Consider the following 19841-nt stretch of genomic DNA (forward strand, 5'->3'; position numbering starts at 1 on the left):
TATATATATATATATATATATATATATATATATATATATATATATATATACATACAGTATTTCAATGAAACATATTACTTACTATAACATACATTCATACACATATTTATTTACAGTAAACTCCCTGTGTATGTAGATAATTAACAAATGCATTCAGTAACTCTTAGAGAACATATAAATCCCCAAATACTAACTATACAAAAAAAACCCATCTTCAGCACAAGCAGACATTCTGCAAAGGAACAAAAAGTTGATTTATTCATTCGTCAGGTATGACTTATCCTTACATTCAAACCTATTATTGCTGACAGCCATAAACGAAGGAAAGGGTGAACAGATGATTCTTTGTCATCATTATTAATTAGATTGTTGAGAAAGAAAGTAATGATACAAACACACACACACACACACACACAGAAAGGGCAGGCAAAATATAACTAAAGTGCCTTAAAGAAGTTTTAAGTGTATTGTGCCCTTCAAGTTTGACCACTCATACGATATCCCAAAATAGTCACAAAGACCTACTCATTTATTTTGCGAGAGCACGCTTGTGCTGTCTAAATAAACATTAGAAGGAATTTAATTGTATTGAATAAATCATACCTTCATAGCAAAAATGATTGTTTAATGAATGGGATAAAGCAATTAGATGTTGTCTGCTGCACAGAATGTTTACATTCTGAACGAGGTACGATGACTGAAAATGAATCACTTTAACATATTGCAATGAAGATCAGTGATAATTTTTATCCTCGTTGCTGGGCGATACTTCTGACACATTTCTGCCATAAGTCAAAACTGTAAAGAAATGTCATTTGCAGGTAATCTAGAAGATATGAATCCTCGATTAATTTATATGTTTGAGACGAGGTATCTGTACAATGGGTAAATATAACGTGAACAAAGCACCTGTACGAGGGACTATCATGAAATCTCAGGTGGTAACCTCAAATCGAGTTTTCTATAACCAGACGAAATATAACGTGACCAAAGCAGCCTGGGGGACTGTAACGAAATCCCAGGTGGTAATTTCCAGGAGAGCAAACTGTGTGGGGATTGCGACGAAATCCCAGGTGTTAATCTTTAATAAAGTATCCTGTGATGGGGGATTGTGACGAAATCCCAGGTGTTAATTTCCAGGAGAGTATCCAGTATTGGGGATTGTAACGAAATCCCAGGTGTTATTGTCCAGGAGAGTATCCTGTATGGGGATTGTGACGAAATTTCATGTGTTAATCTCGAGGAAAGTATCCTGTATGGGGATTGTGACGAAATCCCAGGAGTTAATCCACAAGAAAGTATCCTGTATGGGGACTGTGACGAAATCTCACGTGTTAACCTCCAGGAAAGTAACCTGTATGGAGATTGTGACGAAATCCCAGGTGTTAATCTCCAGGAAAGTATCCTGTATGGGGATTGTGACGAAGTCTCAGGTGTTAATCTCTAGGAAAGTAACCTGTGTGGGAGATTGTGACGAAATCCCAGGTGTTAATTTCCAGGAGAATATCCTGTATGGGGATTGTGACGAAATCCCAGGTGTTAATCTCTAGGAGAGTATCCTGTATGGGAGATTGTGACGAAATCCCAGTTGTTAATTTCCAGGAGAGTATCCTGTATTGGGGATTGTGACGAAATCCCAGGTGTTAATTTCCAGGAGAGCATCCTGTATGGGGGATTGTGACGAAATCCCAGGTGTTAATTTCTAATAAAGTATCCTGTATGGGGACTGTGACGAAATCTCAGGTGTTAATCTCCAGGAGAGCATCCTGTATGGGGGATTGTGACGAAATCCCAGGTGTTAATCTCCAGGAGAGTATTCTGTATGGGGATTGTGACGAAATCCCAGGTGTTAATCTCGAGGAAAGTATCCTGTATAGGGATTGTGACGAAATCCCAGGTGTTAATCTCTAATAAAGTATCCTGTATGGGGGATTGTGACGAAATCCCAGGTTTTAATCTCTAGGAAAGTATCCTGTATAGGGGACTGTGACGAAATCTCAGGTGTTAATCTCCAGGAGAGTATCCTGTATGGGGGATTGTGACGAAATCCCATGTGTTAATCTCCAGGAGAGTATCCTGTATGGGGGATTATAACGAAATCTCAGGTGTTAATCTCCAGGAGAGTATCCTGTATGGGGGATTGTGACGGAATCCCATGTGTTAATCTCCAGGAGAGTATCCTGTATGGGGGATTATAACGAAATCTCAGGTGTTAATCTCCAGGAGAGTATCCTGTATGGGGATTATAACGAAATCCCATGTGTTAATCTCAGGAGAGTATCCTGTATGGGGGTTTATAACGAGATCTCAGGTGTTAATCTCTAATAAAGTATCCTGTATGGGGGATTGTGACGAAATCCCAGGTGTTAATCTCCAGGAGAGTATCCTGTATGGGGGATTGTGACAAAATCCCAGGTGCTAATCTCCAGGAGAGTATTCTGTATGGGGGATTGTGACGAAATCTCAGGTGTTAATCTCCAGGAACGTATCCTGTATAGGGATTGTGACGAAATCCCAGGTGTTAATCTAATAAAGTATCCTGTATGGGGGATTGTGACGAAATCCTCAGGTGTTAATCTCCAGGAAAGTATCCTGTATAGGGTATTGTGACGAAATCTCAGGTGTTAATCTCCAGGTAATTAGATTTCTATAATCAGATGAATAGAACGTGACCAAAACACCTGTAATGGAGGACTGAGATTCCATCACAGCTGATTTCTAAGTAGCCTCACGACAAGTATGTTTCTGAACTCATAATCCGATGGGACGGGCAACTTGATGCTATTATCTAGATTTAAAAAAAAATCTTTTACTGTACCTCCGTTCATATCCTGTTTCTTCAATCTTGTTTTTCACCCAAATCTCTTAACAACTGTTTCACAATGCAACTGCAAGGTTTTCCTCCTGTTACACCTTGAAGCATCCTCCACTCTATTTTCCTTCATCGCTGAATGACCTTGTAGGTCCCAGTGATTTGTCTAAATCTTATATTCCTTATTCCTAAAAAAAATGGAAGCAATGTGAGTAAGGCTAAATAATGCACAAAAAAAACTGAGTTTCTTCTACAAATACAAAGATTAACTGACCGCAGGTCTCTGGTGTCACAAATACCAGGGTCACTGACGCATTTACTGAGAAAAGTGAATATGAAATTAATATTGGCAAGATCTTAATACTTTCATAAAGCAATGTCAATCCATCAGCTTCGAGTGAAATGTCTTTAGTAAGAAAAAATACACACGAAAAATATATATAAAAAAAATTGCTTTTGAACCTTTGATAAATTTTAAAGCGCAATGCGCAAATCCACTTACACACTCATTCAAAAACAAAGGAACAGAGAATTACAGTGGTCAAAAGGGCACTAAACAAACGACTAAGAGAGAGAGAGAGAGAGAGAGAAGAGTTTTATAAAGTCATCTTGTAATGCTGGTCTACATTGCATAACGCCTCGTCACTTCCGCTCAACCAAAACAGAATGCGGTAAGATTTTTTTTTTTTTTTTTACACTGTTTGATTCCGGGATTTTATTCCTCATTCAATTTTGTTATTGTTGCTTGATGCTAGCCTCTGCTGAAAGCGAATATCTTTCTTGAAGGTGTAACTGTAAGCGCTGTTACAGAGTAATATACATATATATATATATATATATATATATATATATGTATGTATATATATCAGATACATATAAATTTTATACATACATATATATTCAAATTATACATAAACACATATATAATATATAATATATATATATATATATATATATATATATATATATATATATATATATATATATATATGCATATATATATCAGATATTACTCTGTTACATGAGATAGGCAGTCGCTAGTAGCGGAGGCTACCATCAAGCAAAAATGTGTATGTATATATATACAGTATATATATATATATATATAATACATATACATATTCCTGAATGACGTCTATGATGAACAGTCATCAAGATAATATCCAGCGTAATCCCAAGTTCACCACAATGCTCAACAGCCACGCCTTGAATCGGATCATGAATGATGAGGAAAGTCACGATCTATTCCAAACTATCAACATGAATATCAGACCCAAACCATAAACCACAATCCCTCTGGAGATGAGAGAGGCTGCATCCAAAATCAAAGACATTCGGAAAAGTTGCGTGACAGGTCAAGCCACGGTCTAGAAAGAATATCTAGACCGTGGGTCAAGCCAACTCCCGGATCGAGCCGATCTCGACCTTAGGGTCAAGCGCTACCCACGCCCGGAACAGAACATCCCCTCAGAAAAGGTCAAGCGAAGTCACTGCACTTTCCAGAAAGCAAAAATGAGTCATTTGCAACGGTAACCTGATTGCAACAGCTGACGAGGAACCTTTGAAACAAAGGACGCAAGGAGAAGGAAGGAGAGAGGAACTGGCCTCGTCGAATGAGGCGAGGTTCTAAGGGCTCCAGAGGCCGATTTAATTTTAGGAAGTTATAAAGGCAAGCACTGTAGCACTATAAGCCACTCAGCGCAGAAGGGAGTGAAAAGAGTTGGGGTGGCTTGGTAGCAAGATAAAAGAGATCCGGAAAAGAATGGAGAAGTACTAAGATCTAAAGGTGTAACTGGGACAAAATCACACATTTGCACTAAGAATTAATAGTAAGAGGGATTGAACAACAAGACTGAAGAGGATGCGCAAATAAAGATGAAGTAAAAGGCCAAAAAGTGGGTGCAGCTATGGGCTGAAGATGCCGCAAACACCCTTGAGAAATACCTACAGTGTACAACGTGAGGTGTACTGGCGGCACTACCCAACTATGGGGAAGATACCAGAGGTGGACTGGGAGGCCGATTGAGACGGAGGAACAGAATTTCCTGAACAGGATGTCTTGGTCACGAAGTCAAGGGCGAGTAAATGATTAAGTGATGAATAAGAAACTGAAGTCACGCCGATAGAACGTGAGTAAAGACTCCTTGCGATACGGAGAAACTCTGGCTACAAGTGCCGGGGAGAAAGTGCTACCTGCGTTGTTTGCGTCACCTGTAATTATCCATCTTTTCCTTTCCCTTCCCTTTGCCCATGTCAAAAGCGTGCTGGTAAAAATAACAAATGCTTATCAAGACTTTCCTGTCTGTCGCAATGACACGGCTATATTTATTGGGCGAGGAAGTGACATACATACACAAACCCACTGTACAGTGTATGTGTGTAATGGGTATGGCCGAGTCAATGTACTTACATAGCAATAAACATCAGCCTAAATATATTTTCGAAGATAAAAAATTACAACTGTGACAGGAAAAACATAATAAAACGAACAATATACAATAAATGAGAGAGAGAGAGAGAGAGAGAGAGAGAGAGTGAGTTTGTAAAGAGCATGACATCCAGAATTAAGCAACAGGTCTTATAGTAACTATCACCCATTCTTACTCTCTCCAAAGAGGGTTAATCCCATTTTCTTTTACTAAAGTTGCAAAAAGTGCAATGAACGCCAAACGCAGAAAACTAAAAATATTTTTACAAAAAATTTAATGTTTTTATATAATTACAAAAACACAGCAGTGTAACTGCCGCTAATGCAGTCAGCTTACGTAAATCAAGATACCGTTAGCGGCGAGCGCCGTCGTACTGTACAACTCTTCTTCCGGTAGGCTGTAGGCATCACGAGAGATTATCGTGTACCGCTGCCAGCCGTATGTTTTTAGATTTATTTACAATAAATTTATTGTATATTATTTTAATAAGGAAAAATATACGTTTATTACCACTGGTAACTTGGAATGTTATACGGTTATTACCACTGATAACTTGGAATGTTACCATACCATGTGTACAGGAAGGCTATATAAATGTTATAATGCCTTGGGAAAACTTCCTTGAGTACAAAAAACATTTTAACTAGTGTATCACAATTCTGTTATCTTAGGTATATATATACACACAAACACACATATATAATATATATACTGTATAAATATAAACTTTAAAAAGTTATAATTTCTTTGTGTAATTAGCTTGATCAGTAAATCTAGTTTATATTTGATAATCTACAAATAATAAGAAAGTATACATAAAATATTACTGAAAGTGAATAATAACGGCTTAGTCAAGGTAAGCACTATGACAGACTAAAACATATTAGTGCCGAAATCATCACTGTACTTACTCATCTATTAGCCTACGCAGTACTAATTTACATCATAAGCTATTCCTTATCGTTTTTAATTAACTTTAACTTTCATGTCACACACAACTAGGGAAGATGTGTTTCCACGACCGCTGTTGGTGGCGACAGAACTGACATATTAATATCATTTAGGAACAAAGGAGAGAAGTTGGGTGGGGGGAGGCTAGGCGGAGACCCGTGAATCGGCGCCCAAAAATAACAGTGACATACAATCATCCTCCTTCGATCGACGACGGAACGAGAAACCAAAATTCGTGTTACAGAGCACAGTTCACAGACGTTGCATGCTTTTAATTACTCCTTCTACCATCCTTTTGATTGTGCCATGCTAAGACATTTTATTCTGTTGATCGACTTTAAGCTTACAGTAAACGTGTGTATATACATACATGTGTGTATATATATATATATATATATATATATATATATATATTATATATATATGAAAAAATATATAAAAACATTATATATACGTTGCAACCATATATTTATATATATATTGTGTATGAAGATAAAAACCCATAAAAACATTATATACACGTTGCAATATATATTTATAATACTTATATATACCTGATCACTGGTATATATATATATATATATATATATATATATATATATATATATATATATATATATATATATATATATATATATATATATATAATTTAACAATCTTGTCCATTTTCAATAAAAAATTAACTCACTAGGCACCCATTTTACTGTTAAATCTTACGGTATGACGAAACGGAGCAACGTACGGCAGATACAGGAGTCAGGAACATAATTACAGGTCTATAAATACCTTTGAGAGACAGCTTAAGATCATAGGGGCCTCAAGCGCGCATGCTCGAACGCAATAGCTTGAGCTTGTCTGTGTAACTGTGCTGTGTGCAGCGTCAATCCACACAGCAAGGGTTAAAATATCAGAGAAAAAATTTATTATTTTGAAATAAAATACACATATTGGTTTTAAATAAGGTACAGTCACCAGCAAAAGTCATAGTTGTGTCCATATCTACTATAACCTTTCAAAAAGCACACCTGTGTGAGCTGTCCCAACGGACGTGGCCTCTCGAGAAAGTTCTGGTGCTTTTGAAGGATTCCCTAGCTGCCAAGAATGCACCTGGTACACGTGACAAATGGCTTGATCCAGGTGCGATGGGAATTAAATCGTCGAGATGCCCCCTTTTCTTCTATTATATGTCGACATATATTTTGTTGGAGTACTAATCAGTCATAATATTTTTTTTTTCATCATCTTCTCTCTCTGTCTTAGCTAAAAGAGTTAAGTATACCTTAGTTTTACCAGACCACTGAGCTGATTAACAGCTCTCCTAGGGCTGGCCCGAAGAATGAGACTTACTATTACGTGGCTAAGAACCAATTCGTTACCTAGCAACGGGACCTACAGCTTATTGTGCAATCCGAACCCCATTATAGCGAGAAATGAATTTCTATCACCAGAAATAAATTCCTCTAATTCTTCATTAGCCGGCTGGAGACTCGAACTCGGGCCTAGCGAGTGCTAGCCGACAACCATACCGACTCGCCCAACAAGGAACTTTCTAAGCTGTAAAGCAAGATAGCATATTATTAGCTGAACTCTCTCTCTCTCTCTCTCTCTCTCTCTCTCTCTCTCCCACACCCAGCTGCAACCCCCAAGAGTCGATAAACAACTAGGGTACCAAAGTTAATGCCCAAGTTGTCAGCGGCAGATAGCAGGTGACAAACTTTTGTTCAGGTCAGGCAGCCAGAGAGTACTCTCGATTGAGCGTCCCACATCGGAGGAGCCTACGAACATTACCCCCGAAGTCCCTCGGGGTTCTGGAATGAATGAGTCCTCAGGATCAGGATACGAGAGAAAACAAGCTCATTAAAAAGTGATTTATAAAGTGTGAAATTTAGGATGCTAAGATAAGCCACTGGGGAACTTTCACCCACTCAGCGATCAAGGCAATGAAAAGAGGGTGTTGCAGGAGCTGGACAGCGAGATAAAGAAAGTCAGAAAATAAAGGAGATGAAGTATAACGATCTAACTGTGGAACTGGGAGAAAACCACACAGTTGCACTGTTAAGTAACTGTTGGAGGTGAAGGACAGCAAGATTTAAGAAAGGAAGAGCGAATGGGGGTTAAGGCAAAGGGCTCGAAAGTGGATGCAGCCAGCGACCGAGGGGACGCTGCAGACACCCTTCAGTAATGCCTGCAGTGCACCACGTGAGGTGCAATGACGGCACTACCCCACTACGGCATAATTAGAAAGTGATCTCGAAAGTATATAAAACAGAATCTATATATAAAGTAAATTTGCCTCATTGGTTCTATTTCCCGACAGACTTGAAATGGATTATAAAATTTAGCCAAGGGCCAAGCGCTGGGATGTAAGAGGTCATTCAGCGCTGAAAGGGAAACAAAGTCAATAGGTCTGAAAGGCGTAACAGGAGGAAAACCTCGCAGTTGCATTACAATACAATTTTGTTGGGAGAGGCTGGAAAGTAAGATGGAAGAAAGAGACTATGAATGGAGGCACAGTAAACAGAATGAAAGGGGTTGCAGCTGAGGTCCGAAGTGACGCTGCAAAGAACCTTAAGTAATGCCTACAGTGCACCGCATGAAGTGCATTGATGGCACTACCCCCTTACGGGGCCGACAAGCAATCTTACGACAAGCAATCTTGTAATCACTATAAATTCATGGCTTCAAATCGCGTGGCACCTAGTTCTGAGGGTTGGAAAAAATTAATTGGGTCATATATATGCACAAACACATGCGCATGTGCTTGCACGCCTGTTTTTTTCATTGTAGATGCGAGGTGTAATTAGTGAGACTGCATGCACGCAACTGTGTCAGCGACAGCTCACCCAAACAGATTAAAACATGGAAGTAAAATAGATAAGAAAGTGATGTTTTTTACCTTGCAGTTGAATGAAATGAATGGCACACATGAATGTGTATAGCAATTACAGACGGGGTGTAATTATGTTACACGACAAAAAGTTATGGTAATCATGTAACGCAACAAGGAAAATTCTATAAATTATGCCGTTAACCTCAGCGAGAGTAGCAGGTCAAAGGTGGCCCCTTTGCTATCGCCTCAAGGGGCCTGTGAAATACCATGTGGAACTTTCTCTCTCTCTCTCTCTCTCTCTCTCTCTCTCTCTCTCTCTCTCTCTCTCTCTCTCTCTCTCTCTCTCTCTCTCTCTCTCTCTTTTCTGGGAACTACTTCTTGATAAGCAAGAATGCTACTGATCTCACACACACAGATATATATAGATATATATATATATATATATATATATATATATATATATATATATATATATATATATATATATATTATAATGAATAAAATATTGTAATGAATAAAATCTTGAGAATTACCAAACAACTTATTCAAGTTGTTGTCAGTAGTATTATCATTACTCTTAGCAGGCAATCTCGCATGTACGCCAAATGTTAAGGCAAGCCTACTATTTGGGGAAATGAACCACTGACTTACGGGTTACTAGGCTAACATGTTATTCTGTAATCCAGATTAATTTCCTATATGGCAATTAATCATTAACTCGAATCTTATTTCAGAAGTAGATTGCTTTCTATCTTTTTCTTTACTGGTACTCCTTTGGTCATCACTCTGGAGTGCTGATTACGTAGGTCAGTGTTACTTTCATGGCCGCGTCTCACGATATAGGAATCACATCTCCATAGGTAGGACTGTGTGCAGATTGTGAATTCTAAATTATATATGGTCCCTGCACTCTCTTTTCATCCGACAAATCCTGTCATCTCCCCAAAGTTTCAGTGGGTGAGGGTGTTATCACTTATGACTGACAGTCCGTCAAAACTTCATATTTTTCCATTTTCGATCTCTTATTTTGCTACTGCTCTTACCAAAACTAAAATAGATCTGGTGATAGAAATTAATTTCTCGTCATAATGTGGTTCGGATTCCACAATAAGCTGTAGGTCCCGTTGCTAGGTAACCAGTCGGTTCTTAGCCACGTAAAATAAATCTAATCCTTCGGGCCAGCCCTAGGAGAGCTGTTAACCAACTCAGTGGTCTAGTTAAACTAAGATATACTTAACTTAAGATGTTTCTCTGAAATTGTTTTCTTGTCATCTGCTATAAAGGAGAAGGCTTGAAATTAGAAGTAGTAAAAAGGTTAGCATAGCTGAAAAGATGATTCAGTTTATTTTGAGATGGTTTGGCCAAGTGGAAAGAATGAGTCTGGTTAAAGGAGTGCATCGTTCAGAAGTGTCAGAGGGAAGTAGGGGAACAGGAAGCCCTGAAAAATGCTGGGTGGATGGGAGTGAATGGAACGGCCTTGATATCCAGATGTAAGGTGTTTGTAGTAGGGTTCAAAGAACTGCTAAAGAGTCTTCTATGAGGCTACAGGAAGTGCCGATATATTGTGAAAGTTTTCTGCACGCTAACACAAACTTTACCCATTACAAATACAGTAGTGATCGCTGAGTTATTTCTTCTGGGGAGATAAACTGTTAGGGGAAATGGCTTACTCACACACACACACACATATATATATATATTATATATATATATATATATATATATATATATATATATATATATATATATATATCGTGGGTGTGCTGGCAGGATCATTTGCATGAGTAATAGAAAGCTGAGCTAATCGTGATAATTGTAAAATATTCCGTTCTGAAAAGTTCACGAAACCCTGTCATCATACACTTATTCATTCTGAGATCCGAACAGGATTATAGTTTCCATTTGAATTCCTTCTCATTATCAACGGGATTTTCTGTCTCCGTTTCTTTATGTGAGAGCGAAAATCGTTGGGGTGGAATTCGAGTTTCGTTTAAGCGCACAATTTGCTAAAAAGTGTCGTGTTGCCTAGACTTGCACGCGAGATGTTCATAAAAAAAAGTGCTTTTTTTTACTGCTACAATATGGTGATCGTATCGATTAAACGAAAAAAAAATGGAAATAAAATCATTTCAGTCTGTAACCATTGCGATCCAACCTAAAATCTGATAATTGCATACTTGATAATCTGATAAATGAAAATTATTTTAACTAAATATGTCATAATCATAAATAACTTACGAAGCATTAAGACCAACATTTGAACAAGACTTCACTTACCAAGTCCCAACAAAAGCTATGAGCTTTGGTGAATATTAAATCCACTAAAAGCGTCATATTTAACCGTTTTCACTACCTGTTTACACAAAGCAAACTGGAGGATAACATGCAGTTTTATTTTGCACACTAACACTTTCCCACGTCCTCTCTGCCAACTTGCCAATACTTTATATGAATTTCTCTTTAGCCTTTTCATGGGAATGACGCCTCTCTCTCTCTCTCTCTCTCTCTCTCTCTCTCTATATATATATATATATATATATATATATATATATATATATATATATATATATATATATATATACATACTGTATATATATATATACAAAATCGTTAAAACTGCGCATCGGATAGAAACGCAAACTAAGGGAATGAGAGAATGCATCTTATTCCATCAGGTATAAAGTGTTGGGAGAGCGTGCTTTGAGCATAAAGGGATAATGAAAGAAAAAGGACGGAGGTGAAAGTTGTTTACAGGCAGTTTTCCTTGAGAACCGGAGATGCATCTCTAAGATCCTACGAGTCCTACGCTCCAGCAGGATCTCTCTCTTTGTCGTCGTTTGTAAAAAACAATTCAAATGCAAATGTAAAAAAATTGCGCGTTTTGTCGGAACCGGTATGCGGAATCTCCGTTTTCTTTCGTGCCTGCTGTGTCCTCTATAAGGTCTCTTCGTGTTCGTCAGAAGGTGAAACTGCCTTTGGACTCCTTTATTTAGTCATATTCCCACGAAAAAACTGATGCAGAGAAATGTATATGTTTAGAGAGAGAGGCGCCATTCTTATGAAAAGACTACAGAGGAATTCGTATGTACACTCGTATATATATACCTATATATAAGTATATATATGTATATATACAGTATATATATATATCGCGTGTATAAAGAAATTTTGTATAATTTACTCGCTGCCTACAGTGCAACGCATAAGCTAATCAAAGAACTGTAAACTCCTGTTTAGGATGAAGTCGTTAGCCTCAAGTCATCTGCGCCCTGGCTGTGACTCTCTACAGTCGACTAGTAAAAATATACTTAATTCACTGCTGAGGTCAACAGAGGTATAGTGGATTTTTCAGGAAATAGATGTAACTGCTTCTCCATCTTAGGACGGAATTAAAGTAGTCTCTTAAGTGGAACTTTTGAATGAGAACCGAACAAAGCCTCGTAGCTATACCATATAAGACTAAAATAGAGATCTTTTTTTCGGTGTTACTTTGGCTTGTTATCTACGCTTCACCCACTCTGGGTTGTTAGTACTAAACATGGCGGGAGAGCCATTTGACGTGGTCTGTTTAATACTAGCTCCTCGGGGATCAAAGTATTATATACACCCATTTCTATATTGCGCCGTCGACAAATTATATTAATAAACGATATCTTCGTGCGGCCGTCTACTTTACATTTACCATACGGTGTTTAGTACTAGCACCACGGAGTAGGTGGAGCGTAGATAACAAGCCAAGTAGCACCTATTTTTCTTGGATACCGATGCACTCGGTGCCAGACGATTGTTTTTTGTCCATTTCGGAAATAAGCCACGCTCATTTATATAAACAAAGCTGCATATCCCGACAGACCCATTGTGTATTTCACATCTGCGCCACAGCAGAAGTGAAATACAGTTATTTCTATCAGAATGACCTACCGCAAATCAGAATGTGGGTTGGAAGCCCTCTGTATACAACTACCTTGCCAAACGTTGAGTAAGCCGATTTACTGCTATGTTGAGTTGTTACTTTATTTTTTTTTTTTTCATTTTTCAAATCCTTACGCGAGTGTGACACTCCCTTTATCATTTCTGAAGTGATTCTTTGATAATGAATTACTACTTCTTTAATGACATTCAACTTGAACAAGATCTCAGATAAGTGTTTACATTTTTGTTATTCGAAACAAAGCACTTTCCGGTGGTTCGTTGATCAAGTACAATCATCTCAACGAGGCAACAATAAGGAAAAAAGAGTAAAGAATAAAAAAAAAATCACCCTCTCTCGCGGGAAAAGTAGTTTTTACGGCATGCGTTCTAAATATCCTGGCAACTTCTACCAGTCCTCCTACATTTCCGTTTGGCAACAATCGGCGAAGAGCTCTTACTCGAAATGATAAGCTAACGTAACGTTAGCTGCGTCTCTGTCTCGTTCCGTTTGAGCTGTGAGCTCCCGCATTTGTGATACGTTGTTAAAAGCTGAAGACCGTCATGCTATACCACCTGTCGTAACAAAACTGGTAACTCTATACTGAGTTCACATATTTGTGATACGTTGTTGAAAGCTGAAGAACGTCATGCTGCCACCTGTCGTAAAAAAACTGGTAATTCTATATTGATAAAATGTGATGAATTGTTGTTGGCAAGTGATTGATATAATTCAGTACTGTCAGCTGGTACTACAACGATAGTCACCAACAAAGCAAAGAATTGTCAAGTAAGAACCGTTTAACGAATTTGCTAAAATAATCCTTTACTACAGGAAGCACTCGTAATGGAAATGTTTTTCCTGATAATTCTTTGCTTAAATTGTAATCAAAATTATTCATTGTACCGGAAGGGTAAACAACTTTTCACAAGTCTCGCACACGGTACTTGTAAATACTGCAATATTCCTATTTACTTACAAAATACTACAGAAAGTTCTCCTTCTTCAGTACATTCTTCACGTGAAAACATTTAAAACAACTGCAGAAACCATTACCTCCTCGAGCTGAAATAGTTTAGGGTTTTGTAAAGCTTGTGGTGAAGGTGATAAGGACAGCTTAATTAACCGCCCCCCACCCCTACACCAGATAAAGTCTCTATCTCTCTCAACTTCGGTAAGGTTAGGCTACGTTTGGTTAGGTTCTTTGCCGCAGCATCTCGCGAATGCATTTTCTAGTACCTTTTACCAGCTAGCCGGCAAACTTTCCACCTAATAGCCCATAATTTCTAGACAAATGGAGCACATTCATTAAAGAAAGTGTGAACACAGTGCAGACATGTGCACAGCCATAACTCTGCCGCCTGAAGCACAGCCTGGCTGCAAATTGCTTATGCAGGGTGCCAGAACACTTGGCCGCGTGACACCATCTTCAGGTAACGTTCAAAAACGATGTTAAAAAAACCACTTAACCAAAAAATATAAACTGTTAGAAAAATACCTGACGACAACGAGATAGAGGCAATTATTTACAAACAAGCTTAAGTCATCTCGCCTCCTTCAGTTTATGTTTCCCTTTGGCTCGCGAATGGTATGACCGAAATGTCTTCCTCGGAAACAAACCGTGCCAGTATTTGGGGCTGGTCGCCATATTGGCGATGTTGCTAAGGTAACTTTATAATTAGACGGTTCGGTGAATAATTCTCAAGTAATTAAAGTCGTTGTTGCTCTGTTGGCTAAGAAGCCCTTATGCCAGCACAGGCTCTTTTGATTCTCAGTGGGATGACTGTATTTTAGTTGCATTTTTAGTTTCTTTTGAAGCCAACACGAAGCTTATTTTAAGCCATATGGAAGCCATGAAAACACAACCTGGCATTCAGTTATGTTCGTGTTATCTGAAATATTTGCCCCATAAATGTCAAGTATGAGATTCTACGGGAATTGCACAGCACAGTTCATGCATCCTTTTTAAAACCAGCATACGTTAGCAAAGGAGCATCTCGACCCCTTGAAAGTCAGTCAAGTTGCTGGTCTTTCCTATGTGTTTTTGCAATCAGTAATTACCTCAATCATATTTCATTACGGAAGTTAACTTGAGATATGCAGTACTGTAATGTAGCAAAAAATGAGACTTAGGGTTGAAAATATTCGTTTTTCAACGGAAAATTACATTTCGTATGGTGGGCAAAAACTGGCTGTATTTACCTAACTGCTTATAGAAGCTAGTGTACTCCAGTCATGATTTTTCGCACTGCCTCAGTACTGGAGCCCGACTTTCTTCCACAGTACTTTTGTACTGCACAAAAGTTTCTCCCTGATCACCTAGGTGTTTTTTAGCCCTCTAGTCGTGCATTCTTTACAGAGTCTATTCACTCGCCCATGGCCCAAAATACCTTTCTCTTGCATCTTTCGTCTTTCAGTCTATTGAAGATACTCCAACCGGGAGCTCACTCCGCCTTCCGCGTGACTGAAATGATCTGTAATCAACCTCGTGAGCATCTCCACCTTTCAAATTTCGTTCGCGTGAGTGTGGTGTGTGTGTGTGCGCGCGTGTTTGTGTGGGCGCGCGTGTGTGCATCACATGGCTTACGACTCTACCTGACTACCTCACAACACGACTTTCCTGTTTTCTCAACTCCAACTGAAAAGTAATCGTATATTCTTGCTGTCATAGAAACCAAGTTATTCCCCTCCCACTCTACCCAGCTTTCTCTCTCTCTCTCTCTCTCTCTCTCTCTCTCTCTCTCTCTCTCTCTCTCTCTTTACCAACCCCTCTCCTTTAATTTGAAAACTGATCTACTGTAAACAACTAAGCTCCATCAAACCCTTCATAGCATCTGACTCGAATTCAATTATTCTATTGCTCATCCGTTGTGCATTCCATCGCATCTTCCCGAGTTATATCTTATTTGATTCGTCCCAGCTTTCTCGAACCTTTGACCATCTCACATCACATTTTAAAATGTTAATCTCTCAAGAACCATAGTCTTTCCTGTACGAGTATAATTAAAAAAAAAAAAAACTAGTATCTTGGTCTATTTATGTACCCTGAATTATCTCCAATGCATATTCCATATTAGAGAGACTTGCAAAAAGAATGTCTTGAAAGTCTTATGTGCACTTTACAGTGGTTTTCTGGTCAAAATAATTCAAGAAAGTATTTCGCCAGCGACTCTGATTGCCGAGAAATTCGTTTAATAATGCTAACATGGCAATACTGAGCTAACGGTAACTCCTGAGGTGAGATTTCTCAAGAACAAAACGTATGGGTCGGCATTCCTTTACGGCGCATAAATATTAATTAACACATTTTTGCCTTATGAGATGAAGTGTTCCCCTCTGCTAATAACATTGATGGTAATTACAACAGCAACATCAGAGGTGGTAACGTTAAATGAACAGGTAAATGAAATAAAAGATCAATCAGACTTGTGAGTTATTATAAGCATCGCGTGCCGATTGATTTTTCTAGAAGTGCATTACCGCTGACTTTCCTGTGCAGCTAAATATGAGAGTTTAGAACATTGGCACCTACGCACATGTCAGGTAATGAATGCATTCTCTCTCTCTCTCTCTCTCACACACACACACACACACACACACACACCCAAGCACACACACGCACACTCAAGCATGCAAAGTTGAAGGACAAACTACGGATTGCATTTCAAGGGGAACACACGATGCAAGATTCTGTCAGTCTGCTTCTTCGAGAGCTTTTTTTCAATATGAATACGATTTGCTTGTTATTATGGCTAGGTTATTATTCACTGATCATCTTGAAACTTTATGAATTTTACCTTCGTTGCAGTTATTCCGTATTGCTATTTTATTCGTTACTAGTGCTCTTAGTAAGTGAAATGATGGTACACGCTCTAGTATTACAATGCGAAGGAAGAAATTCTTGATGTGCAACGTAGCATACATTTATTTTTAAGTGAAACACATATAAATGTGTATGTAATATATTATATATATGCATATATATATAATCATCTGTATATGTGAGCATATATATAATTGTTATTCATCGGCAGCATATTAGCAGCGGTACAGAGTAACGACGATCTAATATTCATAGTTACCCTTCCGAGGTGAACGACACAATACTTTGCAATAACTGGAGCAAGCTATCATCTGAACAAAAACCAAGACATGCAGCTAAAAGGTTTGCCAAGCCCCCTGAGAACCCGAATGATTATTAATATAATAAGAACGAGATATTTTATGACCTACAGTAATGGAAGGTAGAATCTCGCAGTGTTTCTAAAAGCATGTAATTTATTACACTTACCGAGACTTATTTTCCATTTTCGCAACTGGTGAACTTCAAATTGTAAGTATGAGGTGAATAATTGTTGTCTTCTGGCTTAGCTTTCGACACAGCCGCGATCCACAGTCGCTGTTGGTAGTGGTTACCATCATCACTGTTATCAAAACGTCCCGTTTCTCATTAGTATCCACGAAATAACACAAGACTTAATGTTTGGCGTTTACCGTGTATCGCCATGTACTGCCAGTAGACACTAGGAATGGCGCCGCCATAATGACGCCAGTTTACGATAATAAACTTCTTCGAATCGTTGGATAAGGGTTTTGGTCCAACACTGACTATCGTTCGGAACCATCAGGAAAACTACTTAAAAAATGAAGTTAATCGAATGACTTAGAACGAATCCACAAGGCAAAGAAACCGGTGCCCACCAAAACACTAGGCTATGGATTGCAGAAAAGGGCAAAAATCACAGTTGCCAGTTAACCTCCCAGTGAAAACGAGAGTATGTTAACAGCAAAATCAAAACCAAAGTGGTAACACTGAATAAATACTGTATAGGTAAGTGGTTGTGATCATGAGCCCAAAAATATATTTTACATGAAAGCAGCAGACTGTAGACGTATGGAAGAAACTTGAAAAAGTGAAGCGTTGCTGACGAGCAGAGCGAAAAGATTCTCGCAAACCAGCACTTAATCTGTCATCATTGTTGTTTACTATCCATGCGTTAAATTTGGAAGCATGTTATACCTTTTTTATTAGTGTACTGTTTCTGCTAAACTGTTACTACAAGTTCATAGCTTCTGTAGAGGTAGGCATAAGCATTCGCATTATCCGGCACGACTGATATATTAATTTACCTACGGTTTTGACGATCATTTACTCCGTAGCGGGGTATTGCTGTCAGTGCACCTCATGCGGTGCACTGTAGGCATTACTTAAGGTTCTTTGCAGCGTGCCTTCGGCCCCTAGCTGCAGCCCCTTGCGTTCCTTTTACTGTACCTCCTTTCATATTCTCATCCATCTTACTTTCCAGCGTCTCCTAACAATTGATTCATAGTGCAACTGCGAGGTTTTCCAACTGTTACACCTATTATACTTTTAGTGTCAATTTCCGTTTCAGTGCTGAATGACCCCATAGGTCCCAGTGCTTGACATTTTACCTAAATTCTAGATTCAATTCAATTCGATTCAAGACGATAATTTACACCAAGGTCTGTTCCGTAGACCTAGATATACACTATCGCCCACACCAATGGGTTTTCAGAGAGATTTTCTGAGTCTCTTGATATGACTCAGTTATATAAGAGCGTATCCGTGCGATCAAAATAAGAGAGAATTGAGATGACAATCGTCGATCCAAGGGCGCTTGGTAAACATCCTTGAGTTTGGATTAGGCACCCCCGTTCTGAATAAACTATATAGGGGCCAGGGGTGACAGTGGCTCGTCTCAGGCTGGGCTATAGTCAAGTCTGAGCGTGGATTTAATACTTGTAGAGCATCGCTGTTAAACACAGTATGTAATATAATATATATATATATATATATATATATATATATATATATATATATATATATATATATATATATATATATCAGTTGCAATTCAGTAATGTGTTTCCGCTTAAACTTATGGTTCTCTCTGCTTGTAGTCAGAAGTTCAGAAGTTGCAGCCATTGCTTGTAATTTAAGAAGTGTGTATTCTAATGTTTTAATCAAGTTTACAGTGTATTTTTTTATAATCTGGAATGCTTATTTTTTTTTGTTATATTCAACGTGCCTCTTACGAAGTGTCTTTTGTCAGCTGAGAAAGAATTAGTCCAATAACTCACATCCTTCTTGCAATGAAGAAGCTTAATTTTTAAATACAAGGCCATCTCGATCTTTTTGCAACCAATAACTCATTAATATTGTAGATCGATGTCTTAATTTCTTGCACACGACTGCTAGAATATTACTATCATTAACATAATTATTATTTCCTTCTTTCCAGGTGGAAATGAAGATCCTCAGATTGCGATTTCGCAGCCTGAGCATATTATGTGTCCTCGGTACCTTGACACTTGTGCTCGTATACCTGCCGCCAAGCTACAGACCCAGCCAGTTACTTCTGTCAGGCCCAGACAGTCCCGTCGTAAAATCTCTGCAAGATCAAGAAATTGAAGAGAATAATGAGTATCTAATTTCAGGAGAAAATGAGTTCGAAGATAAGAAACAGGTGCCCGCCGCTCGAGTTAGCAAAGACGAAGCGGAACCAGATAATGCCCGCCAAAATGAGCCTCCTCACGCGCTAGTTGCCGAGTCCATCCCGGCGAACAAGACCCTGATCCAGACAGGGCAGGCGGCGGGGGAGGAGGACCATCCCCTTTCGGACGCAAACGAGCACGATTCTTACGTCCAGGATTACCCCGATTACACGCCAGCGAACTTTATCGAAGTGATGAAAGATAAACCCTCCCAAAAAGACAAGGATAAGCAGAGCGTCAAGAAGAAGAAACCAGCGAGACTCAAGAATTCATTCGCTTTTGAGAGATTGGGCTCTCCGATTTATAGTCCTGAGGCTCTAAGGCTTAGGGCCCTGTCATTCCCCAGTAATTCTGTAAGTAACGCAAATTGTACTTTTTTTATCACTGCATAAT

The 19841-nt window shown here is 38.6% G+C and overlaps 1 protein-coding gene across 5 annotated transcripts in view; it reads left to right on the forward strand.

The window, feature by feature from the left end:
- Positions 1-19841, forward strand: part of LOC136833219 (carbohydrate sulfotransferase 11-like) — a 54811-nt gene that overhangs the window by 24413 nt on the left and 10557 nt on the right. For 3 of the 5 annotated variants that reach the window (XM_067095089.1, XM_067095090.1, XM_067095091.1), the window contains exon 2: positions 19196-19801. In XM_067095089.1, coding sequence (XP_066951190.1) covers positions 19196-19801 — 606 coding nt within the window. Of the gene's footprint in view, positions 1-13490; positions 13609-17620; positions 17764-19195; positions 19802-19841 lie in introns of those variants that run through there. The other 2 variants (XM_067095088.1, XM_067095092.1) reach the window with 2 other exon arrangements.

Source organism: Macrobrachium rosenbergii, chromosome 51 (assembly GCF_040412425.1).
Source record: "Macrobrachium rosenbergii isolate ZJJX-2024 chromosome 51, ASM4041242v1, whole genome shotgun sequence".
Classification (NCBI taxonomy): domain Eukaryota; kingdom Metazoa; phylum Arthropoda; class Malacostraca; order Decapoda; family Palaemonidae; genus Macrobrachium; species Macrobrachium rosenbergii.